Source organism: Marmota marmota, unplaced genomic scaffold, assembly GCF_001458135.2.
Source record: "Marmota marmota marmota unplaced genomic scaffold, marMar, whole genome shotgun sequence".
Taxonomy (NCBI): domain Eukaryota; kingdom Metazoa; phylum Chordata; class Mammalia; order Rodentia; family Sciuridae; genus Marmota; species Marmota marmota.
The window spans coordinates 9,860,690-9,888,432 of NW_025999942.1; the positions used below are offsets into that span (position 1 = coordinate 9,860,690).

At 30.5% G+C, this 27,743-nt stretch overlaps 1 protein-coding gene across 1 annotated transcript in view; it reads left to right on the top strand.

Annotated features, from left to right (window-relative positions):
- Nucleotides 1-26,946, top strand: part of Klhl1 (kelch like family member 1) — a 370,801-nt gene extending 343,855 nt beyond the window's left edge. The window contains exons 9-11 of the mRNA XM_015498739.1: nt 4,697-4,909; nt 21,574-21,745; nt 25,797-26,946. Coding sequence (XP_015354225.1) covers nt 4,697-4,909; nt 21,574-21,745; nt 25,797-25,856 — 445 coding nt within the window. The 3' untranslated portion in view covers nt 25,857-26,946. The remainder of the gene's footprint in view (nt 1-4,696; nt 4,910-21,573; nt 21,746-25,796) is intronic.
- The last annotated feature ends 797 nt before the right edge of the window (nt 26,947-27,743 follow it).

A 27,743-nucleotide genomic window follows, 5' to 3' on the forward strand; every position in this document is an offset into this window, starting at 1 on the left:
CCTAAGAATGAAATCACAACTCCATAGCTTAACATAAAACTCCTTTTATTCTCAGTCTAATCTTTTCATCCTACCAGCTGCATCTCTTCCTGTCCTTCACTATCACCACTTCCATAAGAATGATATATCTGCCAATCTTTATATATCACCGGCTATGACCTTTCATGACCCTTGTCTTTACACATAAGCTTTCCCTGTACGTAATGCTTCCTCCTTTTTTCTTTATGTTACAAATTGTTACTCATCTTTCAACTCTAACTTGAAATGTCACCTTTCCTCTCTTGCTATGAAACTGTCAGATGCCACTTCCTATGTTGTCAGAGTATTTACTTGCAGCACTAGACTCTTCTTGGCTCTTCAGACTCTCAACATCTAATTTGTTGTCTTAGTGAAAGAAAGCAGGGAATCAGTCTATGAGGGAATACATAGTGAGTGAGGGATGATAACCTTAGATCATTTTTTATGACAGTCAGTGTGCATATTGGAGCATTCATCCTAACTGCTAAGAGTATATTATTTCTATGCTATGGTTGTTTTTAAAATGTTAAGAGTTAATTAGAATAATATTGTTTAGTTTTACATTATAGTTCTCGAGAACTATAATGTAAAACTAAACAATTTTATTTGTTTGTTTGTACTAGGGATTGAACTCAGAGTGCACTACCACTGAGTCAAATATCCAGGCCATTATTTAAATTTAAATTTAAAGTTTTATTCATATTTTGAGACAGAATCTCACTAAATTGCTGAGGCTGGTCTCAAACTTGGGACCCTCCTGTCTCAGCCTACTGAGTTGACAGGATTATAGGCATGTGCCACTATACCAGGCTACATTCTAGTTGTTAGTCATTTATTCTTAGTTTGGATTACAAGAAGTGGAAAGTAGATGAGGTCAATTGATTCCATATATTCATAAAGTACGCGATACATTTTTTTTCAAATGTGGGAATACATCTCATGGTTTTAATGATGACTTGGGAAACAGCCATCATTAAGGACATTGTTATTGTTTTATATGCATTGCAATTTCTAATTTCCTTTTCAAGTACTTTTGTGCAGAAAATTCCAATGCATTTTCTACTGTTAATTAAATGTCCTTAGGTTTGATATTTTATGTTATTGAAATTATGATAATTGCTTTTTTATATGTATGACATATCATACTATGAATAACATGAAAAGGATACCTTATATATCAAATGAAAACAAACATCAATAATGTAGTTTAGGCTTTATTAAGTAATTTGCAACATAATAGCTAGTCTATATCAGTATTAGTTTATGAAAAGAACTGTCAAATATCATTTCATTTTTATTGAGGCATCACATGAATTTCTTAAGTGTGTAAACCCTGTATTAATGGATATTATTAGGGAGGATTCATAATATGTGTAATTAAACCAAATAAGTCAATGATAAGATAACCTGTGAACTTTGCAGAAATATTTTGTTTACATATAAAACATATGCTAATACATATGTTATAGCTAAAAATATGCTATAATATTTCTATAAGGTAAGCAGTATGTTTAATTAATCATCTTGTAATTCTTATATTCTTGGAGAAAAGAATGTGAGATGTTTATTAACTCACTGATTTCACCTGCATAATAAGTAGATTTTTCATTGGATAAATTTGGTTTAATGCATAATATCCTAATTTTTATTAAGTGGTTTATTTCTATTCCTAGTTTATTGAGAGTTTTTTTTATTGTGAAATGTGCTGAATTTTGTAGAATACTTTCTTTTTGGTTTTGAGACAATTATGTGACTTTTAGACTTACTGTTAATATGGTGTATGGGTCACTTTAACTAACTTTTATGTATTGAAACATCTTTTGAGTCCCAGGAGTAAATCCCACTTGATCATGGTATATAAGCCTTTTACTGTGCTGTAGAATTTAGTTTGCTGATACTATGTTGAGGATTTTTTAACCTATGTTCATCAAGAATATTGGTCTCTAGCTTTCTTGTCTTTCCTGGCTTTGATACTGGGGTAATTCTGGCCTCATAAAATATTTAGGAGTGTTCCCTCCTTGTTTTTGGAAGGTCTTGGCATAATTGGCATTAACTCTTACAGTGTGTGAGATTTTACCAGTGTGTGAGAGTTTTACCAGTGAAACCATCTCTAGTCCTGTATATTTCTTTGTTGGAAGGTTTTTATTACTGTTTCAATCTCCAAAATCTGAATGGACATATATCTTACTGATACTAGTTTATATATAGGTCTGTTCGGACTTTATATTTCTTCATGATTTAGTCTCAGTGGGTCATATGGTATCATTTTTTATACATATTTTGTTACATATTTGTTAATGTAATTTACCATTTTAAGATAATTCCAGAGAATAAAAATAAGTATGATATATTATGATATATTATAACATGGAGTTATTTTATTATCATCTGTCAGCAATGCTAGGTTCAGATAACTAAAGAGTATAATTAATTAATGTAATATATGTTAATAAATAGAGCAGATTGAAGTGAACCTTTTCTTTAAAACAGTATCAAAAATTGATTGATACCTTTTTTATATCTAAAATATTTACCATAGACTGTTCCAGAAGTCTTACAGAAAGACAATCACATAATAATTAAGTTCATGCAAAATAAACTTAGTTACTCTTAAGAAATATCTCAAGATCAGTATACTTTCTTTAGATCTTAAATGAAACAAATAAATGAGGTCCAGATTTTATGAAATGTTTAGGATGATAACAACTTCTGAGTGAATAATTAGTTTGCTTCTGGGTGATTTTGCAAGCTAAATTGTCCAATACTTGTCTTTTAAAATGCTCTTATTGGTTAATTTCAACATAATGCAAGATTGAGAGCCAGTAGACAACTTGTGAGTAATCAAGCAAAGAGGTATTACATTCAGAAAAGAAACACTTGGAAAATCAGAAACATTTTATCATGGCAGGCATATATATATATGAGAAATATAAACAGCTTTAAAAAAATGTTTCCAGGATTTGAAATCAGTTTAAACATAATATCCTAAAATTATTAAGTAATATCAGAGCATGAATTTATAAATCTATAATCTGAATGATTTTATACACTAAATAATACTTTCTTCAAATGCATTTATTTTGAAACTGAAAAATGTAGAATTAAGACTACATGCCTGGCTGGCATGGTGGCACAGACCTATAATCCCAGTGGCTCAGGAGGCTGAGGCAGGAGAATCTTGAGTTCAAAGTCAACCTCAGCAACTTAGAGAGGCCCTAAGCAACTCTGGAAGACTCTGTCTCCAAATAAAATAATAAAATGGACTGGGCGTGTTTCTCAATGATTAGTGCCCTTGGATTCAATCCCTGGTACAGGAAAAAAAAAAAAAGACTACAAATTAGGCAAAATACTGATAGAAAAGGAAAAATTCTACAACATACCGCTTCATCAAAACATAAGCAATCATATCATTTCCTTTACTCTGTGGCTTCCCATTTCACTGAGGGGAAATATCTACTTGTGCCTGTGTAAGCTGCCATTCACCCTAAACTACCACTTCTCACCCCAAATGCCACTCCAGCCTCATTCTTTCCTCTAGCCCCACTGCCTTTATTCTGTTTCTGAAACTTGGCACTAATTGTTTAGTTAGCCTGTGGTCTTTTGCCCCCCAGATATTCTTGCATTCATCTCCAATCACTTATTTTATTTTCTTGTAAATGTCACCTTGAAAGTGAGATCTTCCTTGATTATTTTACATTCCAACAACAATGCCTCCTCCCATCTATTGCATTCCCGACTCTGCTTCTCAGGCCTATATCACTCAGCTCCCCTCCACAGTAGTATATAAATGTTTATTTTATATGTCATAAATGTTTATTTTATATGTCTACTTCTCCCACCCCAATACATCAGTAGCATTGAAAGCAGGGATTTTTCTCTTGTTTTACTTATAGTTATGTTCACAGAACTTTGCATGGTATGTGGCTTCCATGTAGGGAAGAAATGGGTACATAACTGCAACACCATACCAACTTCCATCACAGGATGGAAACTTCATGACTGTTTTCACCCAAATTAGTATTTTTAAAGGTATAAGTGCCAGTTATGATGTACAGCTTATTTTCCTGGGTTCCTGACATACTTCTCATTATTTAAATAAACATAACAAAATGAATGTATTAAGTTTCAGTAATATTGAATCAGGCTAACATCATTGTATACATTTTTCCCCTGGAAATCTTGTGTTTAGCTAAGAAAGTTTGTTATGACAATATTTGTTAGGATTATTCTTTTTATTTAGTTTCTTAAATTTGGGGGATGGAACACAAGGATCAGGCATGATTTATACACTTCCAAATCAATTCTGATTAGGGTACTTTCTTATATCTTATTCTATATTTTAATAATTAGTCCTCAGTGTTTATTAAGTTTAATATAGTAATACTAATTACCTCAGCCATAAATGATTTAAGTCATTCTAAGATTCTAGAAAACATAGAGATTAAAATATTATATTTATTTTTATTTCAACTAGTACACAGCATATTAGTATAGTAGGTACTGAGGATAGATGTACTCATTTGTAGAGTCTTTAACAAAATCTCCATGTGAAATAATGTACTTTTAACATACTTGAAGCTCACGTTTGAAGAAATTTGTTTTTTAGAGAAATTTCTCTTTTCTGAATTTGTCACCCAGACTGTGATATTAAATCATGTTTTTCCAATTGTGTTTTTAGGTTGTATTCAGTTGGGGGTCGTGATGGCAGTTCCTGTTTGAGTTCAATGGAATACTATGATCCTCATACAAATAAGTGGAACATGTGTGCTCCGATGTGTAAGAGGAGAGGGGGTGTTGGAGTGGCCACATGTGACGGTTTTCTTTATGCAGTAGGTGGTCATGATGCTCCTGCTTCAAACCACTGTTCCCGGCTCCTAGATTATGTAGAAAGGTAAGACCCCTTGGGCATTGCTAAAGTGTAAGTGACAGTGCTAATGACACTGATGGCGGCTAATTCTAGTGATTGTGAAAACTGTACTTTAGGAAAAACAACTTAAATTCCTCCCCACCCCCTTTCACACACACACACAGACACACGCACATTCTTTCATTTTCTCATTTTCATGTTTTCTTTTTTTTCTTTCTTCCTTTTTTCTTAAATCCCTGAATTTTTCTTCTCATGATGCTTAAATAATCTTAAAATTTCTCCTTGATGAGTTTTTAAAAGGTTGGCTGAAACAGTATTGTTTACCAGACATGAATATTCGTTCATCCTTTTTTTGGGGGAAGAGGGGATATTGGGGATTGAACCACATCCCCAGTCCTATTTTGTATTTTATTTACAGACAGGGTCTCACTGGCTTTGAATTTGAAATCCTCCTGCCTTAGCCTCCAGAGCCTCTGGGATTGCAAGCATGCGCCACTATACTCTACATTTTTAAAATATTAGATATTTTAATATTAGATATTTTTGTTTGTTTTATTCATCCAGTCTTGTTTGTTCTACCTACCTCTTCAGACTCTCAAAGACCTATTATGAATTTCTTTGTTTTAAGACACACCCTTTTAAATGTAAGAGTTACTAGAACTATTTTTATTTTTAATAAAACCTCAAACTTGAGATCCTCCTGCCTCAGGACTTTGAGTCCCTGGGATTACAGGTGTGTACCACTGTGCCCAGCTTCTTTTAACTCTTCCTAAAAAAGATCAGGTACACATAGACCAGAATGAGAAGGTACCTTAACTTCAGGCTTAGTGTTCCCTTTCAGGGCTGTGCCTTGTTTAGAATTGTTATACTTTATGCAGTAAAGGTTTTAACATCTTTTAGTAAGACTCATGGTGATGTCTCCTGTTATTGAAAGATGCATGCTGATCTATAGGGAAATTAAAATATAGAATACTGGTGTTATCAGCTGGAATAAATAAACCTGTTGTACCTTCAAACCTCTCAATGGTGTAACAGCATGATGTCTACTTGTCTGACTGTGTAGGGACTGCTGTGATACTGTCTTCCCACCCTCATGAAGTGTGTGTATACACACACATAGAGAGAGAAAGAGAGAGGGAGAGTGCACTTGCACAGCAGTCCCTACACTGAGAGGAAAAAAAAAAAAAACCTGATACTATGAAACTGTTCACTGGTTCTTAAAGATACTATTTGCAAGTAATACAATTCTCTTTCTTCCTACTTTAGTGACAAACCAGCATATGGCCACAGACAACTTCATGAGGGTGGGAAGACAGTATCATAACTTCCCCCTGGGAGAAAAGCAAGATGTGTTTCTCACTGAACACAGGGAAACTTTTCTTTTGATATTAAGAAGCTACATCATTTATACTCATGCTTATAAGTGGTATAGTTACTTGGAGAAAGATGCAATAACTTTTTTGCTAGAAATAATATCATTATTCTACTGAGGTTCAGTCCATTAGCAAGAGATAGCTTTTGTTAAGCAGTATCAACTCAAATATATGCTGTTTCCTCTATAGATATCCATAAATAATGTTAAACAGTATTGCTGCTCTGTGAAATGGACTTCATTTTTATGGTTACATATACATAGACAAGGGCATTAGGCTTACCATGTTTCCTTTAAATATTCTCTAATCTACTGAAATTAGAAACTATAGGTGTTATAGTAAGGATGATGGTGAGGGTCTAAATAAATAGATTTATATTTTTATACACATAAAAATGCAATCATTTTTTAATAAATCTAAGTAAATTGAGAGGTCCTTCACATTTTTCTCTGCTGAATTCCTGAGAAAATGAAGGAGAAGCTGAATATGAACAGGGTTCTACTTTTACCTTGAATATCATATAAAAATGCTGCTAATGAAATGATATTTCATCCAAATATTCCCTCTAACTTTACTGTATGATGTATTGAAATGTTGTTTGTGAACAGAGGCATAAATAATTCAGTCTAGGAATACATTTATGATGCAAAATTAGATTTAAATAAGCATAGCTATTTTAAGTTATAGGAGTGTAGTGAGTACACACAGCTTAAGTAATGCAGAAGCACATAGTGTTCTCATGATTCTGTCCTAATTCATACTACCTGTCAAAGTAATAGCATCCTTGCATGTTTTGTAAACTGTTTTTTTATTGATGATTTCACATGTAAATCATCAATAAAAAAGTACATAATGGTATTTCTGTAGAACTATTTTGCACATATAATGTGAAAAATATTTTACTATAATCATAGGCAAAACAGAATACTGGAAATAATGACTAGTGTACAATGCTATATTTGATTGGTAGGAAGATAGATATGCCAAATTTTAATATACTATTTGCATAATTCCTTATGCAAATGCAAATATATAATAATGGTATTAAACACAGTTATATAATACTTAAAATTTTTACAGTCACCTCTCATAAGCACAAAGAATATCAGATCAGAGCAAGTTGGAAACCAGGGACTGAGTGAGAACAGGAAGTCCAGAATAGTATATGGAACAGACAAAATTTGATTTTGTGACTGAGTCTCACATTAATGAGAGCATCTTGGCTGACAAAATTTGTTTCCAAAATGCGCAGTGAGTTCTAGGAGAATTTAAGCCTATAAAATATGCTGCATTAGACAAAGAACTTTCACACTTCTATTTATTTAGACAGCAATTATTATATTGTATATATTTTGCAATGTGCCATACAGAGTTTACAATGTGTTTTAAGAGACAAGAAACAAATAATCAGAGCTTAATATTTAATAACATTTTTAATATTGTATAACATTTAATATTAACAAATATTTTATTATATTTAAATAACAAATTATATCATTAATAATTAATAATATTAACATGTTATACAACAATACTATCAATTAATAATATTTCAAACAAAACTGGAATCCAGGCCATAGATCAGAAAATGTCTGCAAAAGCATCAATACCACTTTTGGCTATTAGTAGATCCAAACGACTTTGCCCTCAGATCTGCATCCCAGTAATGAAGGATGATAAGAGAAGAGTTTAAAAGTAATAGGAACTCCCTAAACTTTCTAACACCCACTTTTGCTTCTTCCAATTTATTCTTCTCATAGTTGCTAGAGGAATATTTTCATAATGCAGATTTGGCCTAAAATAATATAATGATAATTTTGCTTTGTGCTAATTATCAATATCAATTAAAATTATGCTTACATCAGTCTTTCCACTAAAGTTTGCTCCATATGTTGGGAATGACATGATTACATTTTTTCCTAAGTATTTCTGCACTTTGGCAAAATCCCTGGTAGAGTAGGCACTCAGTCAAGATTTATTGAATCTGACAGTAAGAAAAATGACCTCAAATTTTCCCCAAGAAAAAATATCTTCAGGGAAACTAAGTCATTATACTGATACATAAGTGAATTAGAAGATGATATATAGAAAGAAATGTTAAATCATCTAGTTATATGTATCATGATATATCATCTCTCTATGTATGTGTTATATAGAGTGATAAGATTGATGGGTATATATTTCTCTTTCTCTCTGTATAATATATATGATAAGAGTGAGCATTGGATGAATGGAAGAATGGAAGGATAAATGGATGTTTGGAAGGACAAATATATAGTAGGTTCTTACTTGATTCTTTTTACCAGATTTTCATGTAAATGTCTATTTTCATCATCTTTGGCTGAATATCAATAATTCTTATATATTTAAGATATTTATTCAATAGACAAAAAATTTCAGGGTAGATGGTGCCTGAAAAACAAAGCAATGGTTCAAATATTAATTCAAAATATCTTTATATATTAATCAAACACAGTTAACAAGTAATTGTAAAAGTATTTTATATATTATCATAAATAGACAAAAATTTTCAAGGTCTATCAAAATCTAATCCAGTCAGAAAAATTTATCTAAAACAATAGTACTTATTATATTTCTGTAAAAATGTACCTCAATAGTTTTATTTTGTTAATCTCTGATAAAATGAAATGAGTAAAGGCAATATGTGCAGTCATACAAGCAGGAATAAACACATTATGCAATTTGTTACAACATTGAACTTTTAATTACCATAAACATTAATATATGAGGTAAGAATAGGAATCTTGGATACTTTCATTTCTTTTTTTCATCCTACTTCATTTCCATCCTTTTTGTTTACACAAAGTCCAAGAATTGTAACATTTGTAGAACAGGAAGAAGTGAAAAAGGAGAGACAAACTATTTGCTCAGATTATTGATATTTTTCTTAGTTTTTTTAAAAACCACATTAATTTTTACATATATATATATATATATCCCTAAATTTAAATTTTTACTTATGTTATATATATATATATATATATATATATATATATATATATATATATATATCCCTAAATTTAAATTTTTACTTATGTTATATATATATATATATATATATCCCTAAATTTCTTTTTTTGTATTTACAATAGATAGGGATTTTATGAAAATTTAAGTACTGAGGGGCTCAGCTTTATTAGTGGATACAATAATTGTTAACTGATACCACAGCTATTAATAATTTAGATGTGATTAGATATTTTCCAGAATGACTTATGAGGCAAGGGACATTTTTGAAGTGGTCAGCTGGAGACACTGACAGAATGGCCTGCTGGAAAGCTCTATCCAGAATTCTGGCATTATATTTTTTTATCTGTATAATTTGAAGGAGAAGAACAGTCCTGTGAAATGGCAGATGTTCATGAATTGAGATGATATCAACCCTGTTATCAAACTGAAAAATTAATTTTTATTTTGGCAGAAGTTATTTTAAATGCATAGTTAGAATTCACAGGTGTTCTGTCATATTAATAGAGAAAGTAATTATGTAAATAATATATTGTTTCTTAGTTTGGAATGAGGAGATGCTCATTTTAAAAAATGAGCTTTAACCAGTATTCAGAACTCCTGGGTATGCTCCATCTTCTATTGATTGGCAATAATTTAAATAATTTGTAATCATCTACTGCAGAATTGCATATGAAAGGACTCAAAGAGCTGCTTAGCTTGCCCTTGTTTTCTCTCTGTTCTGTCAACAACTCATTTTCTCTCTTCTCAACCTTGCAAAGTAGATGTAATAAAACATGACATAAGTCAAAATAGAATTTTTCATTCATCTTCTTAGAAAAGGTGACAACAAATTAACTTTTAAAAACATTTTTTGTATAGAAATAAACAGTGAATACGGAGAGGGAAGTAGAAACCTAGTTTCTTTGTCTTCCTTTCTCAGTCTGTTCGTACCCCTTATATTTTTAAAAGAAGTATCAAATAATATTGGGAGAATATTAATAAAAACATAAAAATATGCTTATTCAAAATAAATATTAAACACACAATCCACATGAGAGTCTGAAACACATTATGAATATTGAGTAGAATTATTTTTTTAACATGAGCTAACCTCTTTCTACTTTGTCATAGAGTGGAAGTTGACAGTCAATTCAAAACCATTTCACCTCTCATGTGACCCTAATTAACAGACTTCTGTAGTTGAATTCAAACAGAGAACATGCCCTCAATACCCTGTGTGAGATTCCTGTTAAGAAATATATTCTGATCAGAGAATAATATATATATTGGGACTGAATTTGAAACTAAGAATCAATCTTGAATATTTAAAACATTTCCAACTGATATTTAAAACATTTCTAACTTTTTAATTTCTTAACTTATAAATAGTGCATATTTGTTGTAGATGATGTGGAAAATCCATTAAAGAAAGCAATTCCATCAGTTATTATGAAACCCAAATTTATTTATGTAATCTGGTATCTACTTTTTTTTTCTTCTTTTTGTATTTTAAGATACATTTTCTAGCAAATATTAACATTTGCAAAAATGTCTCTCTGTTTCTTTATCTCTTTCTCCTAATTTACTTTCAGGCTGTTATTAGTAGCACAGCACATATGGAATACTAAAAACTGTATTGAAGCTGGGTATGATGGCATGCACCTGTAAACCCAGTGGCTTGGGAGGCTGAGACAGGATGATTGAAAGTTCAAAGCCAGCCTCTGCAATTTAGTGAGGCCCTAAGCAACTTAGCAAGACCCTGTCTCTAAATAAAATACAACAAAGACCTGGGGATGTGGCTCACTAGTTAAGTGCCCCTGGGTTCAATCCCTAATTCCAAAAAAACTATGGATTGATGCATATGGAATGTCTAATAGGTTGGGCCTCCTGATCTTAAATTCCACCAGAACTTATGGCATTTTAAAGTATGGTATGAACCAATAAGATGTGGTTTATTATTTTTAAAATTTATTTGAATATACTTTAGATAAAGATGTTATTAACTACTTGTTTGTCAGATTAACAAGTATTTCCCTGAGATTATTTACTTAAGTGTAGATGTTGTACATTTTTTAAGAGAAAAATGTATGAGTTCTTTCCTCTGGTTATATATCTCTGACTACTGAATAATCCCCATATCTTAGTGGTTTATTTATTATCTATCAAATTTATTATCTTTCATGATTCTCTGTGTTGATTGATTTCATCATCAGGCTGACACTGCAGTTATCTGGAATTAAATGATGGAATACTCAATATTCCATTTAATTCTCTCTCAGTACTAACAATTAAGGGTAGCTATTGTTGGAGAGATCTGCTTATCCATCTACCAGAGAACTTTGGTTCTCTGCTGGACTCTCCTTGTGATTTGAATTTCTCCAGTATGGTAACTTGAATCCAAGGCAAGGGGATCCAACAGGAAAGGTTTCTAAGTGGATCCTATACAATGACTAATTAAGCCTTTAGGATATATTTGTTAATGTCCCATTAGTTGACTCAAATCACTGTGATGTGGGAATCACAAACCACCCAAAGGCATTACATTAAGAAGCACAGTTCATTAGGTGTCAGTATAGTAATGATTTGCCCAATTGTCATCATGTTTTAAAGTAATTACCTGTCCTGATATCAGATATACATGCATCTATATTTTATCCTTATTTTATAGATTTAGCTGTTTTCAGTTAACTCTTTATCTAGTAAACCACTTGGCAAATGATATAAGATGTTCATGTCCATTTTAGTCTCCTTTTAATTAGATCATTATAAACTGAAAAGTACTAATTTCAACCAATATTATAGAATAAATTTAATATAAGCTCTTTTTCTGTACTATTTTTATTATATGCTCATTACTAGTGCCTAATCTATATACTTTTGATATTATATATTATATATTTGTTTATAGAGCCTTTTATTTTCAAACTGTTAAATTTTATTTTACTGAAATAAATATTTGTACTAAAATCATATATTAAATATTTAATTTAATAAATTAAAATACATACGGTATTAATCAATTTTTGTTATTTTTAACTAATATTAGTAAGAGTCAAGCACCTTTACATTATTCATCTTTCAAAATGGCTGTTCTATACAATATTATTTTTTAATATGACCATTTAAAAATTAAGTAAAATTCTCCCGATATTCTAATCAAAGTTTTATAGGCTATACTCTGTTCTTAAATGTTCCTAAAATCATTTTTAACAATTATATTTAAATTGCTATTTCAAGTTCCCTTAGATAGTGTTCCCTAAGTAGAACTTAAGTCAACACCTAACATATTAATACTAGGTGTTAACAGATCCAGGGAAACAAGAGATGGATGGAACAAAATTTGAATGAAGAGAGGAAAGTAAATACAACATGGTGCATTACTGAGTTAACACCAAAAACCAGAGCTGGTTGCACATTCATTCAAATTCTCTTTGAAGAAGCCCCGTAGGATTGATAATGTATCTTGAGAAAGTGCCTATAGTGGTGAAGCCTGACTACTTTGAGTAGCCTTTTGTGAGATCAATTTGCATGTGCTTGATGAGCAATCCTCTCTCCCTTTGTCAGTACACTGCCATTCAGAATCACCCACAGACCACCACTGTTTACTGATCATAATGTAGAACAAATGAAACAAGCATGCAGATCTCTGGTTGTGCAAAGACCAGTTCCATTAAATAAGCTATTAGGAGAATGATTGACTGTGTGTTGGGGTGGGGGTGTGTGTATGTGTGTGTATGCATGTGTGTGCACATGTGCATATGTGGGTGTGTTTTATCACACAACTCTCTCCTAAGAGAGTTCAAAGAAGTAAAAACAGTTTTTAAGTAGACATTAATATTATTTTTTAAATAATATTTTTAATTATAATCAACCAACTGCACTTACACGTAAAACTTTTATATATTTTATCTTCCACAACACTGAGGTGAAGTAAGTCACCACTGTTTTATCCTTTTCTTCTTTTACTTTGGCACATTTGTATAAAATTTTATCTTAATACACAAGATTTGTTTTATCCAAATATATTTTTACTTTCTCATCAATTATATTCTTGTACACATATATTTCTTTACCTCTTTTCACTCCAATATACAGATATCATTTTGCCTTGATTTTGAAAAAAAAAAATTCTGTGTTTTTTTTAGTCATACATGATAGTAGAGTATATTTTGACATATTTATAGAAACATGGAGTTCATCTTATTCTAATTAGGATCCCAGTCTTGTCATTGTACATGATGTGGAGATTCACTGCAGTGTCTCATGTATGTACACAGGAAAGTTATGTCAGAATCATTCCACTGTTTTTCCTATTCCTATTCCCCCTCCCTTCTTTGGATGGAGATACTTTTTTTTCTCCTTATTTTAGTTTATTGTGTACAACTTTCTAAAAAGAGATCTAGATTGTTGTATTGCAATAGTTTCCTTTATAAACAATATTTTTATATATACATGGAATTTTGTATCAAATTGAACCAACTTCTGAGTCATAAAGTAAGCCTTAAAAAATCACAAAACTTGAAATTTCAAAGAGTGTATTCTCTGACCAATGTGAAATTTAATTAGAAATAAATAGCTAAAAGATAACTTTTAAAATGATAAACATTTGAATTTTAGGAATTCAATTTAAAACACCACATGGCCAAAATTAGAAAATGATTTGAACTGAATGATAATAAAAATGTGATATATCAAGCTTTTTTGAATGTAGCTAAAGAAATACTTAGAGTAGAACATTTTGTTAAGTGCCTTCATTTAACAAATAACAAATGCTGAAAAGCAACGTTTTATGTTTTATCTTAAGAATATATAAAAATTAGAGCAAATAACAATCAACAAAATTGAAGTGAAAAAAGAACTAGAAATTTATTAGTAAGATAGAAAATAAATATATGAAAGGATTAAAAATAAACTTTCACTTTTCAGAAAATATATGTAATACAGTTTATAAACTCCTTTCTAGAATAACAAGAAATAAAGAAAAGAGAGAAGAGAAAGAAATACTTACATCAAGAGAAAATGAACAAACAATACTATGTATTTTACAGACTCTAAAAATAAAATATTTGATATGTTTACATTATTATTTACAAATTAAGTTATGAGCAAAAGAAATACATTTGAAGAATTTTATGACTTAAAAAACCTTATACAAGAAAAATAAAACAGAAAGAAAAAAATGTTGGTCACTCTCTAAATAAGTGCAAATATTGAAAAGAACTACCAAATCCTAAATCTTACCTATCTCCATCTATCTAATCTATCTATTCACACATCTATATAATGTGTGTGTATCTACATATATAGAGAGAGACAGAGACACAGAGAGACAGAGAAAGAGAAATTCATACTCTCCAGCACACAAACACATATATAAAATAATAAAGCAGTTCAATTTCAATTTATTTCATAAATACAAGTTTGATTTTATATGAGAAATAGAAATATAAATAAATGAAACAGTATAATAATAAAACAAGCTAGCATCTGATTAAGTACAAAAATGATGTCAGCATCCATTCATAAAAAACTTATAAAATAAATTAATTGTATTAATTTGATAATGAACATTTACAAAAATTAATATTCAAGTATTGAATTTAGATTTTAGGATTTTCATTTAGAAGAGAAAAAATGAGTGCTAATATTAATTGTATTCAACATTTTAGTAGAACAAATAGCCAGTATATAAAAGCCAAATATAAATACCCAATACATAAAAGCCAGTATATAAATAGCCAAATATGAAAGGAAAAATAGCTATAGCATTTGAACAGAGATATAAAAATACATTGGTAATCAAGATTACATGAAAGATACTGAATGCTAATCTAATCTCAAATTTGGAAATGTTAGATTTCACAAATAATATTTATTATATATTCAGTTATCTTATAAATTAATTATATTTCTATGTGAAAACAATAAACCATAACAAAATTATAGTATAAATGTTACCATTAAAATATTTTTTAAAATACCTAAGAATAAATCTCACAATAGGTATATATTTTTTTCTAAACACAAAAATAAAACATTAGTGAGAAAAGTTTTAATATCATAAATGGAAGGAAATGTTCTGTTCATAGAATAGAGGACTGAATATTTTTAAAATGCAAATTATCCTCTAAATTGATTTATATTTTCAATGTAATCTTTATTAATTTGAAATAGTGTGGTCATAGGTGCATACATATCACAAATCTGATCATAAAACTTAAATAAAAATCAAAAGCACACCCCAAGTTCCAAAATTCTAATATTTTTAAAGTCAGAGTTTCCATTTTGATAATCTCATGAACTGTATATAAAAACTTACTACTAAGTTATTTTAAGTAAGATATTGTGGTATCACCACAGTATAAACAAATAGACAAATGAAACAGATTTGTATCCTCAAACAGAATCAACCAGAAATCTTGATTACGGGAAAGGAGAAGCTGAAGAGCAGTGAGGAGAACCCAATTATTATGACAAACAGGGCTGGATCATTTGGATATTAAATATACAAAAATATTATTCTTAGCGCTTATCTCATAACACACCAAAAATTAGTTCAGAGTGCATTTTAGATTTAAATGTGAAAAATAAAGCAATAAAACATTTAGAATACAATAAAGAAAACTATAGTAAAAGTATTGGAATGTGAGATATTTGTGAACATAGACCTAGAAAGGGTTATCAATAAAGAAAGATATTACTGTTGAAATGTTTTTAAAAATACCATTAAGAGGATAAAAAGTAAGCCAGAGCATGAGAAAAATATTTGGAATACATACAATCAACAAATGCATTGATTCAACTATAAAAATAAACTATAAATAAAATACAAACTATTTTTAAAAGAACATTAAGGCATTAAAAAAAATAAATAGGCAGAACACATAAACAAGAGTGCTTCAAAACATGACACCCAAATAGGAAATTACTATTGCAAAGAATGATTGATGTTGTTAGTCCTAAAGGAAATGCAGACTAAAACTCCAACATCTCTCTACCACTTACCCACCAGAAAGGTTAAAATGAAAACAGCCTATAATACTAGAGCAGGTAGAGCAAGTGAAACTCATTACACTAATGAAGGGAGTGTAAGTCAACACAGCTTCTTTGTCAAATGAATTGACAGCACTTTCCACCTTTCAGTTTTTTTGACCAAAACATCTCATTCCTTAATATCCATTAGCAATGCACTTATATGAAAATACCTGAACAAGAATGTTTATAGAAACATTAATGCAGTAATAATGAAGTTTTTAACAAATAATTTTATTGTAATTATTTTGCATTACTATCCTATATTCTAATATTTCTAAAGTCAGTGTTTCCATTTTGATAATCTCATGAAAACTGATAGCAGATTGTTTTCTTTATAGGACAAAATAAAATTATTTATATTTAACTAGCACTAGAGCACTATCATCACTCTTACTTACTCAAGGCACAAATAATTTATTCAAATTAATTCAGAGGTAATTTGTGTAATCCATTTTCTTGAAATCTACAAACTACTCTTTCAGAGAAGTTTATTCATTCTCATAGCATTGGCTCTTCATTTTTGTCTTTTCTTGTTTCTTTGTGCTCTTATTTGTTTGGCTCTTATATTTATTTATTTATTTATTTTTAAACAGACAAACATACCTAGCTATAAAACACTTGTATATTGTTTCGCCTCTCGTCTATCTGAATGCTTCCTATAAAATTTGGGAAAATGAGCATTCTCAACTCTCTGATACCCAAGTAATGCTGTTCTGTTTAAAAATAAACCTCCTTTAAATATTTTAAGACCAAATTTTATCCTTAAAGTATGGAAATGACAATAGAGCTTGAAAAAAAAATTAGTAATTCTTTAGGAACTGTAGTAGGGATTTTCAAAGAGAAACTAACTTTTTATGTGTGTGTGTGACTATCATATGCCGTTAGCAAGTTTTCATTTTATAGCCAATTTTAGCCACTCTATACTGGTACATCTCTTGCCTAAGGGCTATAAACTTTAATATAGAGTATCTGATACAGAGGTTACTCTCCTACCAGGAAGGCCAAGGTAAGATGTGAGATGCAAGGAAAGCAGGCAGGGTAAATACAAAATCAGACCCTGCCACTGCTGTTTGTTTGTTTGTTTGTTTGTTTGGGCTTTTGTTTGTTTGTTTGTTTGTTTAATAAAGTGGCAACCAGGGGCCAAAAAAAAATGCCTAAAATTACATTGTTTTCAAAAACAAGACATTAAAAGTACAAAATTCATTGTCAGTAATGGTTTGGAAAATGTTTATCCACCTTTAGATCCTTTCTTAAGCTAAAAACAGATAGTAATCTCATTTTGGGGAAAACTTTGTTATATCCCCAGGCTAAGAGGGGAATCTGAAGAGTTCCTGAATACAGAATAATCATCTTAGAATTATTAATGTGTAGAGAAAGATAATGACTACTGGGTAAATTTGAACTTGTGTGATCACTTCCTCAATATCTGTGATAGAGTATGTATTGGAGGAGGAAAAGGGGGCTCAGGTTTTGGATTGGTTTGATTTGATGTCACTGTATATATAAATTTAAATATTATCACCACTGCCATATATTCATGAAAAAGATTGCTGTTACATATTTGAAATATTATCTACATTTCAAAACAGGTACATCTAATTCAAAGATTTGTGGATTCTAGAAACATTACAACTTTAAAATCACATTCAAAAAATGTGTGAAATGTAGCCAGGACAGTGGCACATATCTGTAACTTGGGAAGCAAAGGCAGGAAGTTGTAAGTTCAAGGCCAGCTTCAGCAATTTAGTGAGACATTTGGCAAGAGCTCTGTCTCAAAATAAAAAGAACTGGAGATACTGCTTAGTGGTAAAGCTCCTCAGGTTCAATACCCTGTACACACACACACACACACACACACACACATGAAAAGTGAAATGTCAAACTTAAAAAAGATCTGCATTTATAAATGTAATTTAATATTTCTAAATGTGTCCCTAAATGTTGGACATATTAGTATTTTATTAATTCTTCTTCAAATATGAGAGTTTCAAAGTTGTTTACTGTATACATTTAACTTGAAGAACTAAACCTTTTGAAATTTATGACTGCTTAACACACCAGTGTTAGCCATTTTCTCAGTTCCCCACATGACTTCTTTTTATTCTGTGATAAAATGATGAAGTCTGATTTGCAGACAATATTTGAAAAAAATATAACTCTGTGGAGTTGAATAATGATTAAATAAAGTCTAAAATATGAACACAGAAAAAGCTATTCATGTGAAGTTAGTATAACAAATGCCCCTCTGAATTTAAGATAGCTGCAATGCTATTATCTCACCAATAATAATTCAATGATTTTTTATTAAATTATAATACCCGTGTTATATTAAAATTTCCAAAATGTCTCAGTCTTGTAAGTTTTTGGTCAATTTGAATTAGTATCCAACTAAAGCCAACTTATGTTAGTTTATTATATGTCTGACTCACATTCAATTTAAAACAATTACTTCTGCATGTTTATTTATTCATTTTTTTTCTTTTTTCTTTAGTCTTTGATTTGTGGAAAAAATCAGTAAATATTCTTGTTAAATGGGACACATTCTAGATTGTACTTTTTGTGTACTTATAGTAATTTTTTGTATTTCTTATCCCTCTCAGCTTTTATATTTGTATATTTCAAAATGTTTGTGGAAAAGTTTTAAAAATTCAAAAGAAATTCTGATAGAGTGTATATCTGTGGCTGCATGTGTCTATATGTGCCTGCTTATTTTTGTAATTTTGCACTTATTAATCTGAGCATGTAAAATCAAATATTTATATGCTAGGCAGCTTATTCTTCAAGGTGATCCAGGTTTCGCAGGTGTTCAACCAGTATCTCATTTCACACATGTCATCATTACAGTACACAAACCCTTCAACCACAATGTAAAAATGCATGTGATATCTTGAGTAATATGATTATTGTCTGTAACATAAATTGGAGATCTTTTTTAACAACTTGACTTATTTTCAATAAACTATAGGTATTTTGGGTTGTTTGTTCTTGTATTTTAGGTATGTGTTGATTGAAAGTTTCAATTGGTGAAAGAATTGGAGCAAGAAAACAAGCTAAAAATATGTTTGCTGAGTTTGAAAGGAAATATTTTCTTCTAGTCTTATTTTTATACCTTCCCTTTTGGATTCTTACTAGTTTTTGTTTTTGTGTTTGAACCAGCAACTGTGAAAAGCAAAGGAATAGTTCTAGCTTCATTCTTAGCTGAATTAAAGCACATTAATTAAAATAGTCTCCAGGATTTTGCCACTCAAAGTATTATATATAGATATACATATTTTGAAACTGAAATTCATTTTTTGTTCATTTAAATAATTTGGACTCCCTAACTTCAATTTCTTTTTTTTTTGATTCATCAATTAAATTTTACTTTATAATAATTTCAATTCAAATCCCAACTAGGAAGTGGAGTGATTATAAGTTTGTTTAACAAAATTAGTATATACCTTTAAAGGATTTGGAAAGGAATCATTTCTTTTTTAAAAAATTTGTTCTTTTTAGTTATACACGAGAGTAGAGTGAATTTTGACATATTTTTACAAACATGGAGTATACCTTATTCTAATTAGGATCCCAATCTTGTGGACATACATGATGTTGAGATTCACTGTGGTATATAATTATATATACACAGGAAATTTTTGTCAAAATCATTTCACTGTCTTTGCTATTCCTATCTTCCCTCCCTTCCCTTCATTACCCTTTGTCTAATCCATTGAATTTCTATTCCTCCTCCTTCTCCCCCACCTTGTTTTGTGTTAGCATCCCCATGTCAGAGAGAACATTTGACCTTTGGGTTTGGGGGACTGGCTTATTTCACTTAGCATGATAGTCTCCAGATCCATCCATTTATCAGAAAATGTCATAAAGTCATTCTTCTTTATGGCTGAGTAATATTCCATTGTATATACACATTTTCTTTATTCATTCATCTGTTGAAGCTCACCAAGGTTGGTTTCATAGTTTAGCTATTGTGAATTGAGCTGCTATAAACATTGATGTGACTACGTCACTACAGTATGCTGATTTTAACTCCTTTTTTATACAGTGAAGTGGTATAACTGGGTCAAATGATGTTTCCATTCCTAGTTTTTTAAGGAATCTCCATACTGTTTTCCAGAGTGGTTGCACCAATTTGCAGTCCCACTAGCAATATAAATGTTCCCCTTTTCCCATATCCTCACCAACATTTATTGTTACTTGTATTCTTGATAATTGTCATTCTGACTGAAGTGAGTTGACAACTCACTGTAATTTTAATTTGCATTTCTCTAATTGCTAGAGATGTTGAACATTTTTTTATATATTTGTTGACTGTTCATGTTTCTTCTTTTGAGAAGTGTCTGGTTAGTTCTTTTGCCTATTTATTGATTGGGTTATTTGTGTGTGTTTGGAGTTAAGCTTTATGAGTTCTTTGTATGTCCTGAAAATTAAGGCCTTATCGGAGATGCAGGTGCCAAAGATTTTCTCCCATTTTGTACTCTCTCTTCACACTCTTGATTTTTTTCTTTGCTATGAAGAACCTTTTTAATTTGATACCATTCCATGTATTGATTTTTCTAACTTCAATTTCTTGACATACCAAACTCCCTCATGGTGAATACTAGTAATCTTTCTACATATCTTAGGAGTGGCAGTTCTGTTCAAGTTATAATTATTTCCTCAAGTTTCAAAGGCTCTATATTTTTCTATTAAATGAATTAAAAACATCTTGTCTAGGAAATCAGACAATCAATAAGCTGATCAAAACTTATCTCTTTAGATACACTGCTATCTCATACTTCTTTGAATTTAGCCACACTACAAAACTATTTCCTCAAAGCTAGACACAAATATTTTTAAACTGTAGCTCTTTTGCACAAACTTCTCTTTCTTTTCTAGCAAATTTAGGCTAGACTTTTAGAATTCATGTAAAAGCATTTTCATCAGACAAGTACACCATGATTCTCCCAGATTTTAGCCAATTCTTTGATTCATTACTATTACACTCTACACATACCATTTTAAGGGAACTTGTTTTGCTGTGGAAAACATTTGTGTATCTAAATTTTCCTAGTAAAAAAGAAATCATGATATTTACCTTTGTTAAATGAATTAGTACTATATAAGAGTATAGGTATGTTTTTTAAATACCTTAAAGTTTAGAAAGCTATACATTGTGGCTATCAATTCCAAACACCTGCTCAAATGGTTGAACTTTTAAGGAAAAAATGACTTAGGTTTTTTCTCATGGCATGCATTTGAAAAATTACCATTCATCAAGTAAAAATTGAATGCAATTAGAATGGGTTATGTTCTATTGTCCTTGAATTTCAGGTATGATCCCAAAACAGACACTTGGACCATGGTGGCTCCTTTGAGTATGCCCCGTGATGCTGTTGGAGTGTGTCTCCTTGGTGACAGATTATATGCTGTTGGTGGCTATGATGGGCAGACATACCTCAACACCATGGAATCCTATGATCCACAAACTAATGAGTGGACACAGGTAAGACTGTCATCTACCAAAGTTACTTCAAGTATAAGAATTAACTTCATTTACTTCTTTTGGAGTAAAAAGATACAAATAGTGATTGATCTAGCCCAGTTGCCTTCAACCAACAATGATTTAGTCCTAGGTTAAGATTGAAATAAATATCATTAAATCACATTTTATGTATTTTTCTGTTGCATGTAATATTAAAATAAACTTGTATTGAAAAGGGACATGCCTGCTTCACTTGCATTTTCACTTTATAATAAGCCATACAAGGAACAGGAATTGAATTTGAGTTAGCTGAAGCAAAAAAGTAAAAGTGTCATATAAAAGTGTCACTTCTTACAAAAATCCTAACACAGTATATTTGGTTTTACACACAGTTAGAAAAAGGAAATTGGTGTCTGCAAAACTCGACCTTTTTGCCACTCATGTTTGCCTGTTTATTGAGTCCATTCTTACCTAAGAGAATTTTCCATTTGATGCTGTTGTAAGCTCCCACTCATAATCTTCATAACCACAAATGAAATAAAATAAATTGTTGTCCCAGTTGAATTAAAAAGAAAAACAATTCTAAATAGCTTTTCGTATATAAAGTACCCAGTCCTTGACAATGACTTTACCCAAAAGAGGTAGGGAATGATTGGCTTAAATGGGACATTAGCCCCTGAATATAGTTAGGGACTCAGGCTTATGCTAAAGTGTAGCAGCTCCCATTCTGAGTCCATAGATATAGGATGCATACTGGGGTGTGTGTGTGTGTGCGTGTGTGTGTGTTAGGGAGGATGAAGGCAAGACAACCCAAGTAGACCTAAGTTTACAGAAAGCACCTGAAGCTTACAGCTTCTATGTCCTGAATACATTCTAAGACTTGTGTCCTTACAGTCAATTGCTCTTTCCTTTTTTCTTTCACAATTTCCTCAATATTTGTATCATTTAGCCTATTAGTCAGAAGTCTAAACATAAGATATATTCCAAATAAATACATAGCTTCTATCAATGAGTGCACTGATTTTCCAAAGTCTCACTTGGTTGAAGTTGATTGATGATCACATCTCATATGCATTAATGGATGGAAGTGCAGAATAAAATTTCTAATGTACAGGCTAAGGTACCTGAATTATGAATCTCCCTCCCCACTAAAAGAAACCTCTTAAATTCAATAAATATAGATATGTTTGGTTGAGCAAGGGAAAAAATGGAAAACTGGAGCAAAGAAGGTGAAATATTAGGAAAAATGAATTCTATGAGTTGCTACAATTCTTCAATTGTGAGAGAAACAATTTTTATCCAAAGGGTACCAAATATAAAATAAGTTACTAATGACTGCTTTTCACATTGTTATACTAAAAGTTTAGATATATTTTGAGTTTTTAACTTTGAGTCCTTAGTATTTCCAAAGAGTACTACAAGAATTAATGATATTGTATTTACTTAAAAAGTCCCAGTTCAATGGTATGTAATTGAAATGTATCACTTATACAAATAAGCATTAAAGGAAGTTTATGGATGTATAAATGATATATAATATTTTCATAATGTATATGTAGTATAGAGCCATTATGCTTATCATTCCTCTAAAATTGAAATCAAAATAATGCATGCAGTAATAAGTTTTAAAAGCCTCCTAAAGACTATTTCCCTCATCTGTATTTTGTTATACTGTTTTGTATCATATAATGTCTTACAAACAGCAAGGCATTATGTTTTAAAACTTTATTTTAGTATAATAAGCATTAATTTTAAAACTATTAAATTACTTTAAGATCTTACTTCCACATCTTTTCATTATTTATATTTTTAAGACACTTGAGGGGACTATCAACAGACCCACACAAAAACCTTTTGAAAACTCTGAGGATTCCAGCCTATTGGAAATGTTTCTTATATATGACATTTAATTCCATAAATTTCACTCCACTTACCCCTTATGAAATCCATTAATTATCCCATATATCATTGCCCCCCCACAACAAGTGGTTGATCATTGGAATGAATAAGGCAAAATAGTAAAATATCCAAGGATGTGATTATTTGTAAAACTTTCCATGTTAGCTAGAATCAGAAATGATGAAAACAGATTAGGGAGTAATTCCCATACATAAGTCTTAGTGTGTTTTGTAGAGAACATATACACATATCTGTGTGTGCTTATGAATGTATTTTAAATAAATTTTACTGCCATTAAACATTAGGCTTATTTCTGCCATTTAGTTTGAAAAATACAATACATGCGCTTCAAGACTTATAAAGAACTTTATTCTATTTCTCATAGCTGGGTAAAATCATCCATTCCTGTGTTCTCTTGCTATACTCTTCCAGTGTTCTCACACTGTATGCCTCTACCAGCTGAGTATAAGAAAACAAAACAATGTGTCTTGTAATAATCTGCCTCCAAATACTATCTTGATTGGTAAAATATAGGGAATGTGTGGATGTTTCTCATGCCAATTAATTGAGAACTGTCCGTTCTACTCAGTTAACTTTGGCATGCATGTGTTCAGTTTATTTTCACACAACATATCATATAGGATTGAGAATGTGTTCCAGGGACGCCTTTTAAGATACCTGCCAATGTAGATATACATAAAAAGTGAAGCTACTCAATCTGTTTGCAGTGGAGTGCACAGTACTTCCCAGTATTAATGTATATCAGAGAGCCTTTGAGAAACTTTTCAAAAACTTTTACCCATTACTCATCCATTTCTATTTAATGGTAGGAATACTACATATATATTTGGTAAAAGCCCCTTAGATGACTCTGATGTGAAACAACACCTGAAAACAATTAGGTAACTACAGAAACACAAGGAAAAGCACATGCATTTTAGAGTTAGATGCATTTCAATTTCTTCACTTTGATGATGTGTGACTTACATTTTGTCTCTTGATGCTTGCCACTTAATGCTGTATTCACTCACTAGTCACATGGAGCACGTGGAGATGACTATACACAAGGTAACTGCAGATAATTGTGGTGACCTATAAAAATTATTCTTAGCACAAAATCACCTATGAATGACTTCACATGTCCTTTCCTCCTCTCAGTTTAACATCAATTCTAAAGGAAAATATGCTATTACATTAAATTAGCTTTTATAAACAATGTATTGAGTGAAAGGAATAAAAAATTAATATTATTTGAGTTCTTTTAAACCTACAGTGAGATAATGGGTAACTAAATACATTAGAAAGAACTGATAGATAATGCAGTTAATTTCCATATTTAGAAAATGAGAAAATGTTCTTTCTCAATCCAGCTCAATATTAGCTATTTTATTTCGTACTTTTTATTCACTTTCTTTATAGTATGAAACAATAGTATTTAATTTCTAGTCTACCCTGAATCTTTAGATCTTAGAAAACCATAATAAAAATTGATATCAAAAAGTCAAATTATTAAAATGTTGGTTTACATCTAAAGAATAAATCTTTTTAAATTTTTTAATATATGTCTAGCTATTTTTTTTATTTAATATTATTTTTAAAATCCAGTTCTCATTTCAATGATTGTCATAACTTGAAAAAAAATTTAATAAGCCACACAGCAATTGTAATTATGGCCTATTTATGAAAAAATATTAAAGTTACTCCATTGTATGTCTCTGTCTGGAATGAATGAATAACACATTTAATTCAATATAATATCTGGGGAAATAACTTCAAAATGATTGCAGTGAGTGTAATATCTGTTTCTTCTCAAATATAGTCCAAGATATCACTATGAAATATCATTGCAAAAGTATACATGCAAACTGCAGAGTAAATCTTTATTGAAAATTTTTCTATAGAAATTTCATTTTACTGAAGCTCTAGTTTATTATTTTTCTTAAAAATTCCATAAATGACTGAAGGTATTACCATTTTTAATATACAAATCACTGCCTTTTTAAAAATGCCATTGTCAGTGTTTCCATTTTAATGTACTACTTGTGGATGAAAGGAGAAAATGCAAGCATATTTATAATTTTTATAATATTAACCTTTTAAATATATTATAATTTGCATATTTTACTCTGAGAGTAAAATTTGTCTGAAAGTTGTTTTTTATCTTTTTGGACAGATGGCATCCTTGAATATTGGGAGAGCAGGTGCCTGTGTGGTCGTCATCAAGCAACCTTGACTTATGTTTAGTTTACTTGGAGGGATTTTATTTGCTGGAGTGGTTATTTTTATATTATATTGCAAGAATGAGAATGTCCTGAGATGAAAACATTTCAAGAACAAGGATTTCTGTAGATTTACCTACTGATGTCAAAGAGGTGAAGATCAAAGAGAATTATAGGGAAGAAGGAAACATCAAAGTGGTGCGTAGTTCTGGCCATATGTTAGTTCAGGAATGGTAATTGGTAATTTATTTTGTATTGTAGCATACAGTAACTAGAGTTACCAAAGGCTTGTTTTTTCTTGAGCAGTTGAAAGGAGACTAATATTTGTGACATGAATAAATTACATGACAGCAAATCATTCTATTGTTTTACAATCTGTGGCAATATGGAACAGGTTGCCAAGAGTAGAAGATATGCTGTTTCATCTCACAGAATCTGATTGATTTACTGTTTTCCTAATCAGATGTGGTCATAACAGGAAGCAGAATAATGTTTTATTAAAACAACCTGCTCCTTCCTCATTTTCCTAAGCTACGAGGAAAATTAGAGAATAGATTCATGCTTATCTCTTGCATTCAGAAAACAAACTGTCCTGCTATTCAAAGCTGCATATTTCATCAGAGACAATGGTTGAAATGTATTGCAACCATATTAGCAATCTAAACTGGCAAAAGCAAGGAATTGTTTTCATTAGGCTTGCCACATTGCTTTGTGATTTGAACACACTGAGCCAAAGAATCAATACAATTATGGGCTTTTGCCTTATGTTGAGTTCAGTGTAAGCATGGAAGCTAATTATTCTGAATATTATATATATATATATACACTGCATGTAACGTCCTTTAGAAATTTTGTTCTTTAAAAAATATCTTAGAATTTTTCAAGAAAAAATATAATTCATTATGTTGGAGTGTTTATGATTATTGCTCTAAAGAAGACAGGCTTCAGATTCTCATTTCCCATTTTTCAAACTTGTTACATTACATTATTTTAAGCCAAATGTTTGTAATTGTTTAAATCATAAAATAAGAACATTGCATAATATCCTTAATAAATATACCCATGTAAATTTTAAATACAATTAATAAATAATAGAACATTTGCTTTTATCAGTGTATCTTTCTTCAATAGATTTTAATTTAGATCTAGGTTGAAACTGACAAGGTATACTACAGAGAAAAACAGTGTTATTGTCTTACTTTTCAAAATTAGAGAAACACAAATTGATTTACTCCTAAAGCAATACCATGCAGACACCATTTGTAGTTGTTGTCTTTTGTGGTCACTGACTTGAGACAGTATAAGTGCCTTGAAAATATTCATCATATAATAAATTAAGAATTGTTCAGAAGTTTTAAAATGCAAATAAATTCTTCTTTTTAAGTCAATGTAAACCACAAAATTAACTTATTGTTGGATGATGAAAAATGTTTGGAATCTAACAACTAAGGAAATATTATTGAGATATTTTTCCAAGAATATATTGAGAAACTATAAATTCCCCAAAATCTAGATATCAAAATTATTACTTACAATTCACTACAGAAAAATGATGTTGTTATAAATAAAGATGCTTAGAAGCTACTGATTGTTTTTAAATTCTGATTTAAAAAAATATATAACTCTCATCAGTAGCAAAAAATCAACTCAAATGAATTAAAATCTTAAATGTAAGACCTAAACTAATAAACTCCTAGAAGAAAACAAAGGGGGACACATTTCAGGACATTGGAATGGGTTAGTTTCTTTTATTGGACAAGATTCCAAATGCACAGGAAACAAAAGCAAACATAAACAAGTAGGATTATATCAAACAAAAAATCTTCTACAAAGCAAAGAGATCCCACCGACAAAATGAAGAAACAATCTTCCGAATGGGAGAAAGTTATGGTGTGGATATG